The 13,533-nt window shown below is 47.5% G+C and overlaps 1 protein-coding gene and 1 long non-coding RNA gene across 2 annotated transcripts in view; one reads left to right on the top strand and one right to left on the bottom strand.

The window, feature by feature from the left end:
* Nucleotides 1-13,533, top strand: part of LOC136550276 (uncharacterized) — a 105,855-nt gene that overhangs the window by 42,932 nt on the left and 49,390 nt on the right. The window lies entirely within an intron of this gene.
* LOC136550274 (sugar transport protein MST6-like) lies at nt 9,516-12,079 on the bottom strand. The gene is made up of 2 exons (XM_066541783.1): nt 11,758-12,079; nt 9,516-11,265 (listed from the first exon to the last, which is right to left on the bottom strand). The coding sequence occupies exons 1-2, from the start codon at nt 11,888-11,890 to the stop codon at nt 9,803-9,805; spliced, it is 1,596 nt and encodes a 531-aa protein (XP_066397880.1). The 5' UTR covers nt 11,891-12,079; the 3' UTR covers nt 9,516-9,802.

Consider the following 13,533-nt stretch of genomic DNA (forward strand, 5'->3'; position numbering starts at 1 on the left):
GGCTCCTGGAGCAACCGTTTGGTCGTGTTGAGGGCCTTAAAATTTGTGCGCGTCACATGTCTCGGGCTGGTTGGTCGCATGGCCGCGATCACCGTGCTAGGGCATTTGGCGTCGCCGCATTGGTCATGCGTGCATGTGCTGCCGCACGTGGCTAACCGTGGCTGCCTCTAGCCTGGCTATGGCTCGGCTGCCACTGGCCCCGCCGCGCCATGATGAAGCCACTACCGACGCTATCATCTCGTCGTCGCGTCCGCCGCTGCTAACTCGCCATGCTGCCGACCCACCTCACACCATGATGTTGTTGCTGCCGTCGTATCATCATCATGTGCGCACCAATCAGCTGCATCTCTACGCTGTTGCCATCCCAGTGCGTGTCGCCTCTGCCGCACGCATGTGGTCGGGCTCACCGTCGCCTTTTCATTAATGACACTATGGTCGTGCGGGCCATGCCGGCCGGGCGTGCGTGTCTATTGGATAGCGCTGGCGCGTGGGTCTTCCGGTCTCACCGCTCGCATCTCGCCAAGGTGAGGATGAGCTGAGCCCACCTGTCGTGCCCTCTCTCTCTCTCTCTTTCTTCCTCTACTTTTCGCCGCCGTCGAGTTGCAGTCACGGTGAGTCAGAGAGCGAGCACCTCTCATCAATTCCTCATGCCCACGTCTCCGCCTTTACGTCCTCTTGCCAACCGCCCCCACCTCGCCTTGATTACGGCCAGGTCGAGCTCCAATTTCCAAGCTTTTGCTCCCACCGCCGCCCCATTAAGGCTCAGCCCACCTCATCATGGCCAACTCCAACCTCGCCATCTCGTGTTAAATTGACCACACCACTAGCCTCGTCTAGAACCCCTCTTCATTGTGCGCATGCTAGTCGCAGCCCTAGTGCCGCCTCCATGCCACTAACACGGCCATGTGGCTATGGTTCGCCATCGAGCTCACCTAGCGCATGCGGCCAGACTTGCTCAGGGCGTCTCCAGCCAGTACACCGCCATGGGTAGGATCATGGTGCATCACTGATGCTTATCTGTCATCTCTATTATCTGTTGTATGCTGTGGCTCACCGGAATGCAGTTGTCGCCACTATAGGTCACTACCGCCGAGGAGAGCCCGCTCTGCTTCACCGTCGTTCGTGCAACCACCGCCCATCGTTGTGCGTCAGCCCATGGGTGAGCATCGGTACCCTAGCTAGTTCTGCAAGGGTCTCGGGGTAGCCGGCGTACCACCTAGTGTCACCGCCTGCCACGCCAGCAAGCGCGGGGCATCTCGGGGACCTCTCCGGTGCGAAGGTGAAAAGATACGAGGGCTCCATTGCAAAGTTGTTGTCTATAGAAATAGTACGTGTAGTGTTTGTGCTATTATCTGATAACGTGAGGGCATTTTTGTAAGAGTGTCAGCGTGCACGGGGGCTCCCCGCCGTGGGTCGCCTCTATGTGTGGCCCGCGTTGGACCAAAATCGGTTTATCTTTTTCGTGAAAAATAGAAATAGCTTTTTATTTTAATTCTGAGCTAAAATTTGGTAATTAATATAAAATAATGTAGATATCTAAAAATTGCAAAACAAATTTTGTTAGGTTCCTAAAATTATGCTCTATCTGTTAGTGTATTTAGTTCAAATTTGTGCTTGTTGATACCAGGAGCTATTAAATCATTTGAGAGTGCTCAATATTATTAAATTAAATATTGTAGGAATTTTTGTGGTAGATTGGTGATAGCAAAAATCCTAATTTTTTTATAGTAGCTTCATTGTATTATTATGTACTTACTGTAATTTTTGTAGCCCTAAAATAGATTATTTAATATGGTAGCTAAATACCCATTAAGGCTAAATGAATAATGCATTATATTGGTTTATAAAAATTAAGCACTTGTAGATGAGCTTGGTAGCGATAATGATTATCTTAGTATCTTAGTCATTAGAGCTAGCTTTGTAGCTTAGCATATGTATTCTTATTTTAACAGTTGTTACTAAAATATTAAGTGTTGCATCATCATTGCATGCATGTAGAGAACGAGTTGGTGCAGTTCATGACCGTCGAATAGCAGGAGTACGAAGAGGTGATTGAGGAGTACGAGAAGGAGGTCCTTGTGCAAGAGAAGGTCCCAGAGCTATCACTGACTGACTTAGCTGACAATCCGCCTGCCCTAGGCAAGCCTCGGTGCATAACCCTTATTTTGAATAATCACTGGATATATATATATATGATGTGCATTTACATTACAGGATTTATATTGAAACTACATGCATAGATAAACCTACCTATGAGTCCTACTAGCATAGGTCGAGTAGCTGCTATGCTTAGGCTATCGGTAGCGTGAGTAACCTGCCATTACTCATAATAGGTGATTATTATTATTGCTCTCATGATAAAATGGTGAAAGGAAATGGAGACCGGACAGGGATATGGTACGTGTATTGGTGGGTGTAATAGGTTGTGTCCTGTGGCCAATGGGGCATAGCTTGGTGTAAGGAAAATGGACCCTTGGTCCATTTACTTTGGATTTTGGTGTTTGATGACTAACACAACCAAATTGGACTAATGAATTTGTAAATGTTTGTTTTGTAGTTCAATAGGGTGCAAGACGTAACTTGGACGAAGGCGACGTGATGATCCGATGATCAACACCTCAAGCAAGACCTTAGGAGCACAAGAAAAGACCCAAGAGATCAAGCAAAGTCCAAGCATGAAGATTAGAACCAAGCCGTATGTAAGATCACGAAGAAACGAGCTCGCAGAGGCGATAGGACGCTGGACTGGCTCTACAGTTAGGACGCCCAGACGCGGGCGGCAAAACCGACCGGACGCAGGGAAGCAACGTCCGATCGAGTATAGAGAGGTTCTAGAGCGGCAAATCTGCGATTGGACACGTCCGGTGGCAGGCGACTGGACACTGGCCAGCGTCCGATCAGTATATTGCCGGCTCAACGGTCGAGACAACTAGACGCGTCCGGTCAGGACGATTCAGCGTCCGGTCAGTAGCAGAATTACGGGAGTTCGACCTCAACGGCTACTTTCTTAGTGGGGCTTATAAATACAACCCCTAACCGGCCATTTGAGAGGAGTGGAGCTGAGGAAACATACCAAGGGTGTTGTTACACCATTTTAGTGATCTCCACTTGCATAGAGCTTAGTGATTCATTAGGTGATTAGTGTAGGTGCTTTGCGAAGTGCTTAGGTTGATTAGACCACCACTCATGCGCTTGCTCTAGGTTTAGACCTATTGTTTAGTGAGGTTTGCATACCTCTTACCACTCGGTGCTTGCGATCACCATTGTTGTACATCGGAGGGGCTTGAAGTCTTGCAAGATCACACCAACCGCGTTTGTGGTGTGGCCGCCACCGTGTACCAGAGGGAACAAGGCCCACGGCATTTCGGCCGGAAGCTTGATAGTGAAGACGGTGGGGAGCATCTGGGAGAGGCTTGCCGGAAGGCACGTCGGAGACCCACTTGTGCATGGGGAAGGCCCGAGGCTATCCACGGAGTTACCCGACCGGGAGCTTGGCCCTTGCGAGGGATTCCTTGCGAGGGGCTCCAACGAGGACTAGGGGGAAGCTTGCACGCTTCTCAATACCTCGGTAAAAATACCAGAGTCGTCGACGGGAGTTTGCATATCTCTACCTTGCTCTTTAGCTTCTGCACTTATATTGCTTACATTACTTGTTTTGCGGTAGAGATAGCAACTCACTAGTAAAACTGTAGTTGCACATTTAGATAGTTCATCTATTGCAAAGGTTTTGCTAGAGTTAGAAAAAGAGGCCATAGTTATGAAGTAGATTTTTTAAGTTGCCTAATTCACCCCCCCCCTCTTAGGCATCATGGTCCCTTCAATTGGTATCAGAGCCGGTTGGCTCAATTTGGACCTTTGACTTAACCGTCGTTGAGCCGATGCTATTTAGAGTGGTTGGGATGGATACCGCTAGGCCTCCGCACTTTGATGGCACTAACTTCCCATACTATAAAGCTAGAATGGCTTGCCACCTTGAGGTGGTTAATTTAGGTGTATGGAGAGTCACTCGTGATGGGATGAAACCCATCAAGAATCCCAAAAAACCCATAAAGAGTGATGAAAAAGAAATGCACTTCAATGCTAGAGCTAAAAATTACTTGTTTGAATCACTTAGTATGGATGTTTTTAACCAAGTATTCACTTTAAATATGGCACATGAAATTTGGTTAAAACTCCAAGAGCTCCATGATGGCACAAGCAATATCCGTGAGTAAAAATATTGTCTAGCAAAGCAAAACTATGATTCCTTTACTATGAATGATGATGAGCTTGTTCGTGATATGTATTCTCGTTTGAATCTAATCATCAATGAGCTCCATTCTATAGGATTATTAAAGCTAGATGATGCGGACATCATGAGGAAGATCATCTCCATGCTACCACAAAAGAAATATGCAAGCATCATCACCATCCTTCACAACATGGAGGACTTGAGCAACATGACCCCGGGCATAGCCATTAGCAAGTTAGTGGCATTTGAAATGTCATGTAAGATGGGTCAAGAAGAAGCCTCTTCATCAAGCAAAGGCAAAGCTCTCGCTTGTAGCGAGAAAAAGAAGATGAAGGGCAAGCAAGTTGAGACAAGCTTAAGCTCAAGTTCCTCAAGTGAAGATGAAGAAGAAGATGAGGACGATGATGATGATGATGAAGATTCTAGTGATGATTAATCTTCCTCCTCCACCTCCGATCTTGATGAAGAATCAATCAAAGTGATCAACAAGGTGGAAAAGATGATCCAAAGGCTCAATGTCAAGGGTGTGCTCATCCAAATTCAAGATTTCATTTTCACAAATCAAAGAAATGAGCAAAGAAAGAGAGGATGCCATGGATGCGGCGAGTTGGGGCACTTTGTGGAAGTTTGTCCAAACAAGCCCATACCCAAGACAAAGAAGAAGGCATGCAAAAACCAAGCCCTCACATCAATAAGATCATGGGATGATTCTTCAAGTGAAGAAGAACCCCATCACAAGAGACGAGGCCACAAACATTCATCATCAAGCTCTTCTCGTGTGTGCCTTATGGCACGAGGTAACGAAAGCTCTTCCTCTAGTGAGAGTGATAGTGATGATGATATGCCTTCTTATCATGAACTTATGCAAGAAAATCTTAATTATGCTAAAGCTTGCACTAGTCAACACAAGAAGCTCAAAAGTTTAGAAGAAAAGCTAGATAGTCCATAAAAAGCATACAAAACCTTGCTTGAACAATATGAGAACTTTGCTAATCTCAATGTTGAACTATCTACTAAAATTGAGAAACTTGAGGCTAGTGCAACAACAAATGCATGCACAATCAATGATGAGCAACTCTTAAAGAAAAATGAAAAATTAAAAGAAAAGTTAGCTAACTCACAAGAAGCATATAATAGTTTGCTTGCTAAAATGGAAACCATGTGCAAACATTGTGATGAACTAACTAATAAAGTTGCTAATCTTGAAGCCGTTAGCACAACCCCCACCAAGGCATCTAAAAAGAAAAGTTCTATCTTTAACATGTCTAAAAAGGATGCCTCTACTTCTTGTAATGATTTGTGTTTAAACTCACCTTTGTGCAACCAAGTTTGTGTTGAGAAAGTTGTTGTAGATACATGCACACAAGAGGTTGCAAAGGAAAATGAGAAACTCAAGCAAGAAGTAGCTCGCCTCACCAAGGACTTAACTTAAGTGAAAGACAAGGCAAAGCAAACCCAACTTCATCAAGATAACACCGTCAAGAGAGTGAAGAAGCTTGATGAAGGACAAACCGTGGTTTGTTACGTGTGCCACAAGGAAGGTCACAAGTTCTATGAGTGCAAGGTGAAGAATGGGGGAGGAGCAAAGAAGAAGAAGAAAAAGCAAACAAGCAAGCTCTCCAACACCTACACCAACAAGGTGGACAAGAAGGCCTCCACACCTTATCTCTTGAAGAAGAAGAAAAATGACAAGGTGGTGGCCATCAAGGTGAACAAGCAAGCCAATAATAGGGTCAAATGCTTTTGGGTGCTAAAGGAAATCATTTCAAACATAAAGAGCACCAAGAAGGTTTGGATCCCAAAAGAGAAGTGAGAAGTCCGTCGGACTTTGGGGAATTTGGAGACTTGGCAAAGTATGGGTGCATTTCATGGGGTGCATCATGATGGACAAAATCATTGCCAAGTGGGTTAGTGAATACTATGGACCCAAATTCCCCTTCCCATGTTAGGTAACTAGATGTTATTACTTTTCAATTGGTACATCTTGCAATTAGCTTTTCCTACAATTGGTATCTTTAAGCATCTAGTTACTCTTCATGCCTAGGTTTGCATTTGCATGCTTATTTCTTTTATCATGCATACACTAGGTATATCTTTTGGTAGGCTTGCTCGTTCTCATTTTTAACCCTTGGAGCAAACCTACATGGTTTAAAATTGCTTAGAAGCACGGCACATAGCTTGTCTTACTATTGTTCATCTAATATGTGTCAAAGTCCAAATTGTAGATAATCTCTCCCGAATATCATTTTTAAAAATGATTCTCATATTCATGAGATGTCATCTTTCAAGTGATATTTTTATTCTAAAATCAATGTGCATGATTTCTACAAAGTTTACTACATTTGTGTGCACATATTTAGGGGGAGTAATTCTACAACTTGGGTACTTTGAGACTAACACTTTTTCAAATGGTATCATTTTTTTTAAACTTATCACATGTGTAGTAGTCTCATTGTAAGGAAATTGGAGTCCCCGGAATTAAGCATCATTCTTAAATTGGCATCATCATGTTGATTTCTTTTTGACATTTATATGCTTTCTCCATGCATTATATAGATTAAATTTTCTTGTGCAATAATGTGCCAATTATGCATACACTTTGCTTTCTATCATATGTATGCATATATTTAGGGGGGCTTAATCTATATAATGTGAGAGTCAAATTTTGTGACCTATTCCTTTCTATATTCAAAGGATCACAAAGTTTGACCCTCCCTTGTGCCACTAATGTCTTCATTTTTGGTGTTTGATTCCAAAGGGGGAGAATTTAGAGGACCAAAGGCAAGCATTAAAATAAGGTGTAATGGTTCGAAAAAGGGAGGATAGTGGATTATGGATTGCCTATGTTTTGAAAAATTTGTAGGAAGCAAGGTTTAAATCCATAATGCCACATGGGGACATTTGCAAGGGCAAGATGGTCTTCAATTGGTATCTAAGTAGGATACTCTAGCATCATAAAACCTTGCCCTTTGCATTGCATCCTAGCAAGTAGATAATTTTTAAATTTAAATTTTTTTTATTATTTGCTTGCTTTGGTCGTGTTGGCATCAATCACCAAAAGGGGGAGATTGTAAGGAAAATGGACCCTTGGTCCATTTACTTTGGATTTTGGTGTTTGATGACTAACACAATCAAATTGGACTAATGAATTTGCAAATGTTTGTTTTGTAGTTCAATAGGGTGCAAGACGTAACTTGGACGAAGGCGACATGATGATCCGATGATCAACACCTCAAGCAAGACCTTAGGATCACAAGAAAAGACCCAAGAGATCAAGCAAAGTCCAAGCATGAAGATTGGAACCAAGCCGTACGTAAGATCGCGAAGAAACGAGCTCACAGAGGCGACCGGACGCTGGACCGGCTCTGTAGTCGAGATGACCGGACACGGGCGGCGAAACCGACCGGACGTAGGGAAGCAGCGTCCGATCGAGTACAGAGAGGTTCCAGAGCGGCAAATCTACGACCGGACGTGTCCGGTGGCAGGCGACCGGACGCTGGCCAACGTCCGATCAATATATTGCTGGCTCAACGGTCGGGACGACCGGACGCGTCCGGTCAGGACGATTCAACGTCCGGTCAGTAGCAGAATTATGGGAGTTCGACCCCAACGGCTACTTTCTCAGTGAGGCTTATAAATACAACCCCCAACCGGCCATTTGAGAGGAGTGGAGCTGAGGAAACATACCAAGGGTGTTGTTACACCATTTTAGTGATCTCCACTTGCATAGAGCTTAGTGATTCATTAGGTGATTAGCGTAGGTGCTTTGCGAAGTGCTTAGGTTGATTAGACCACCGCTCATGCGCTTGCTCTAGGTTTAGGCCTATTGTTTAGTGAGGTTTGCATACCTCTTATCACTCGGTGCTTACGAGCACCATTGTTGTACATTGGAGGGGCTTCAAGTCTTGCGAGATCACACCAACCGCGTTGTGGTGTGGCCGCCACCGTGTACCAGAGGGAACAAGGCCCATGGCGTTTCGGCCAGAAGGTTGATAGTGAAGACGGCGGGGAGCATCCGGGAGAGGCTTGCCGGAAGGCACGTCGGAGACCCACTTGCGCGTGGGGAAGGCCCGAGGTTATCCACGGAGTTACCCGACCGGGAGCTTGGCCCTTGCGAGGGATTCCTTGCGAGGGGCTCCAACGAGGACTAGAGGGAAGCTTACGCGCTTCTCGATACCTCGGTAAAAATACCGGAGTCGTCAACAGGAGTTTGCATGTCTCTACCTTGCTCTTTAGCTTCCGCACTTACATTGCTTACATTACTTGTTTTGCGGTAGAGATAGCAACTCACTAGCAAAACCGTAGTTGCACATTTAGATAGTTCATCTATTGCAAATGTTTTGCTAGAGTTAGAAAAAGAGGCCATAGTTGTGAAGTAGATTTTTTAAGTTGCCTAATTCACCCCCCTCTTAGGCGTCACGGTCCCTTCACTTGGTTACATTGTTTTCTCTGTCCGTATCGGTTAAGGACTGTCTGTTGCTGTGGATTCTAGTCAAGTCATAGACTTAATATCCTGAGCACATACTTGCTTATGGGGGCGAAAAGGCTAGTTGCTCTCTTGTCGTGGGTTTCGGCTCTTTCTGGACCGACTGATTGGAGGCTGGGATGGTAAAGATCTAAGCACCATACTAAGTTCGGGACTCGGGAGTGGAGGCTTGGAGTCCAGGTTTGAACGGGACCTGAACTCCTTGACAGGAGAGTGGTGGGTTGGTCTTGATTATATAATTTGGTTGTTATAATAGGACGGGGTATCCAAACAGAGCCCTAATTGAGTTTGTGGAGAGGCCAGAAATCATGCCAAAGAGCCCCTAAACGTTGAGGTGGAAAATGGCTAATCAAATGCTTGAACGAATCAGTCTTTTTCCTGAAGTCTCTGTAAACTGATGCTTATACATTTTGATTGTTGTGTGAAAAATCCCCTTTGTTTTTTCTGCATGTATTAAATTTGCGTTAAGTCAAATATTTATATCTTTGAACATCAATTTTAAAAAGATTAGTGGTTAACAACATAAGATTTATGTTTTTTTACGTTCGCTATGCGAAATATTGTCATAATATATTGTTCATATGCTGTGGAGCTAAATGGGATTTTAAAAATTAACGGACAAAGTTAAGAATATTTGAATTAGGATAGACCTAATGACACGTAAGAAACACAGGGATATAGTAAATAATAAGCGTTAAATTCTTCCCTTTTTATGCAAATGGCTTTAATTGCAGTGGATCTGAAAGTCAGTACCAGTGGTCAGCATTCATCCATGCACGGGAAATCCAGAGCTTCTGCAGTTGCAACTTGCAATTGATATTCATATTTGATTTGATCTGATCCAAATATAATTATCCCGCACACAGAGAAAAAAAAAGGGAAAAAAGAAGACAGGAGACGAAGACTAGTTGACTGCTTGTCATCATCCAGTCATCCTACCTAATGACACGATTATAATACAGTGATGAAGAATCCTTAAAGTTTCAAATTTCCCGCTAAACCCCAAGAATAATGGATTTATGTATGAGTAGATTATTGCCCGCCATCAGGCATCAGCAGCGAGGGACGCCCAGGCGCCGCCATGGCTACTGCATGCCGCCGAGCTTGCCGGCTCCGACCTTGCCGTTGCCGATGGCAGAGGGCATCTCGAGGTCGGCGCCGACGTGCACGTCCTCGTCGCGGATGAAGCGGCCCCAGTACCAGTGCGCCTTCCACACGAGCACCATCTCCTCGATGGGCACGTTCTTGGTCTCTGGCAGGAAGAGCGCGACGAAGATGGTCATGACGACGACCCAGGCGCCGAAGAAGAAGAAGAGGATGAACTTGAAGCGGCAGAGCATGGGGAGGAACGCCTGCGCGATGATGAAGGTGCAGAGCATGTTGACGGAGACGTTGATGCTCTGACCCGCCGACCGGATCTCCAGCGGGAAGATCTCGCTGGGCACCAGCCACCCGAGGGGTCCCCAGGACCAGGCGAAGCCGGCCACGTACGCGCAGATGAAGAGCACCACGATGGCCGCGTACGCCTTGGGGATCTCGGCCACGCCGGAGAAGCCGAACTTGGCACCGATCAGGCTGCCGACGACGATCTGGCACGCGAGCATCTGGGTGCCGCCCTGCAGGAACAGCTTGCGGCGGCCGAGACGGTCCACGGTGACGATGGACACGAAGGTCGCGAAGACGTTGACGAGGCCCGTGATGACGGCGGACATGAGGGATGCGTCGTCGGCGAAGCCCAGCGTCTTGAAGAGCACGGGCGCGTAGAACATGATGACGTTGATGCCCGTGAGCTGCTGGAACATGGGGATGGCGATGGCCATGACGAGCTGCGGGCGGTACCGCGGCTGCAGGATGTTGCGCCAGGGGTGCGCCACCAGCTTGGACTCCTCGCTGGCAGCCACCAGGTCGTTGTACTCCTCCTCCACGTCCTCCGTGCCGCGCACCCGCTTGAGCATCCGCTTGGCGTCCTCGGTGTAGCCGCGGTCGATGAGGGAGTTGGGGGTGTCAGGCAGGAACAGCGCGCCCACGGCGATGATGGCCGCCGGCACGGCGGCCAGGGCCAGGCTGACGCGCCAGCCCCAGCCGCCCTTGATCTTGGCGGTGCCATAGTTGATGAGGTTGGCGCACAGGATGCCGATGGTGATCATGAGCTGGAACCCGATGTTGAGCATCCCGCGGAGGCGCGCCGGCGCCATCTCCGAGAGGTAGACGGGGACGGCCTGGTTGGCGAAGCCGACGCCGATGCCGAGGAGGACGCGGCCGAGGATGAGCATGACCACGTCCTTGGCGGCGCCGTTGAGCGCGGCGCCGACCAGGAACGTGACGCCGCCGCCGAACATGGACCACTTGCGGCCGGCCACGCGGGTGACGGTGGCGGCGCAGAAGGAGGCCACGAGCGCGGCGAGGTAGAGCGAGGAGGTGAACATGGTCAGCAGCTGGCTGTCGAACTTGCAGTACTGGTTGCTCTGGTTCCGCTCCGCCTCCTGCTCCTTGTGGTACACCGACGGGAAGAACTTCATCAGGAACGGGTTCATCGACGTCACGCCACCTGCTCGACCACAGCATTGCACAAACACGTCAGCAACCTATTTTCTTTGTTATGGAATGATCTTGGATAATCTTTTTTTTCTTTATCATTAACTTAAAGAACCACTAGTAGTGTCTAGGGGGAATAATCAAAACAAAAGAAAATGAAAGATGGCGAGGTGATGCATGGAAAGATTCTTCTTGGGTTTGCAAGAATCTGGTAAAAGGAAACAAAGAAAACGAGAGGAATATCGCAGTTTTGTATGTATGCGCAAAAGACGCTCGGACACCATGCGTCCAGTCTCCCGACCGGACGGTAGGTGAACTGCGCCCGAGAAAATACCCTGCCTGATTCGCAAAATCGCAAGAACAGAGCAGCGTGCGAGATCCAAACAAGAACTGTGATTTTTCTTCTTCTCTCTCAACCACAGCCATGGAAAAAAAACTGGAAATACCGCGACCAAGAAAATCGATCAGAGAGAGGCAGAGAGGGGCCGGGTGCTTGGCGCCGTACCGGAGATGCCGATGTCGTATCCGAAGATGAGCCCGCCGGTGGCGGCGACGATGCAGGCGAAGAGCACGAACATGGTGAGCTTGCCGGGGTAGTCCTTGCCCCCTCCGGAGCTCACCACCACGCCGCCGGCCATCGCGACCCAACCAACTCAAGCAGCAAGACGCAAGACTCTGCCTCGCAAGAAGCTGCTACCTGCAGGAAAGCCTAGGCTAAACTGCTAAAGCGAACCAAATCACAGAGACAAACGGATCGCAGAGATGGGCGGAGATCGGAGTGTTCACGAGCGCCTTGAGCGAATGGGCGAATGGGAGTTGTGCCGAAACCTGGGAGGAGCGGGCGGGCATTTATAGGCGGGGGAGAGGGGGGCCTCCGTGTGAAAGGGCCACGAACCGGAGGGGTGGACGACCGCAACATGGCTGCTCTATAAACCGCATACGCTGATTTTTACGTCTAATTTATTTGAAGAAAAAAAATGCTAAGCGTACAATGACAGCTGAACCGAGCGCAGCGTCCCCGTACTCCCGTTCCGCTGGTTGGCGCTCGTTTTTCCTCCCGTTCATTAATTGTGGCCCCTGTGGATATATCTTTATCCAGAGCTACAGCTGCTGCGACTGACCGACCCCGTTTTCCTTCCTGGAAAGACCCGGCGGCCATTAATGTGAACACGGCGTCGCGCTGCTTTCCGTCGATGGCGAGCCACCGAGCCGAACCGGGCATCGCCGGCTCACGGCCGTCCAACGTACACGCGCGAGTTGGGCTGGCGTTGTTATCCGCTTCACCTCCACGCCATTCAGAAGAAGAGTCGGCGACAGATCGATCACACGCCGTGCGTACCAGGATTAGCGGAGAATCTGGTTCTTGCTTGATCGTGTTTTAATTTAAGGTCCGTTTGGTTTCAAATAAGTCATCTACTTATAAGTTAAAAAGTGAAATAAGTAACTAATTTTATTAAGCATCACCGACTTATAAGTCATCCCTGCTTATAAGTTTTAAGTTGGTTCACCCCTATTTAAAACTTATAAGCCACATTTTTCTACGTGGGACCGACAATTTATAGACATAACTTATAAGTCACTGATTTTTAAGTCACCTAACTTAATAAGTCACCTGACTTGTGGAAACCTGGCATGGGTGGCGCTACCAGCCCGATATGACAGGTGGCGCCGCTCAAAACGCGACCAAACCGAAATAGCCTGGCTGGCTGCCTGGCAGGTTGCACAGAAGAAGAGTAGGTAGGACTATCTTCTTTTGTACTATGAACGAAGCTCTTGTTCCTCCAAATCTCTTTTGTATGTATGTACGTACGTACAGGCATACCACTGCTAGTACAGCTTGTTGGTCAAAGCAATATACGTACAAGTTGGCCACAGGGCTTCCTTGTTTCTTCGTTCTGCTGCTGGTCCCGCCGGCCTGGCCCCATCCATCTAGCGCGATCATCGTCCCATTCACCAGGCTTATAAGCCATATTGTTTTAGCCAACGAATAATATCTTTCTCTCACAACAAATCAGCGAACGGTACTTTTAGCCAAACGAATAGGGCACATACCTATACTGCTCATAGCTGGCAAGGACGGACGCCCGGTTCGTTTAGACTTGTTTTTGGCTTGTTTCTAGCCAACGAACAATATTTTTCTCTCACACCAAATCAATCAATAGTATTTTCAGCTATGGCTTATGAGCCAAATACGACCAAACGAACCAGGTGGAGAAGGCATTGGATTTGTGGAGTCAACGATCCAGCGAGATACGTATGCGACGAGACAGACCTTGGCCCA

This window comes from Miscanthus floridulus, chromosome 4 (genome assembly GCF_019320115.1).
Source record: "Miscanthus floridulus cultivar M001 chromosome 4, ASM1932011v1, whole genome shotgun sequence".
Lineage (NCBI taxonomy): Eukaryota > Viridiplantae > Streptophyta > Magnoliopsida > Poales > Poaceae > Miscanthus > Miscanthus floridulus.

Coding starts and splice junctions, on each gene's coding strand:
- LOC136550274 (XM_066541783.1), bottom strand. CDS start 11,890: ATGGCCGGCGGCGTGGTGGTGAGCTCCGGAGGGGGCAAGGACTACCCC. Junction 11,266..11,757: donor ATACGACATCGGCATCTCCG/GTACGGCGCCAA, acceptor GTGGTCGAGCAG/GTGGCGTGACGTCGATGAAC.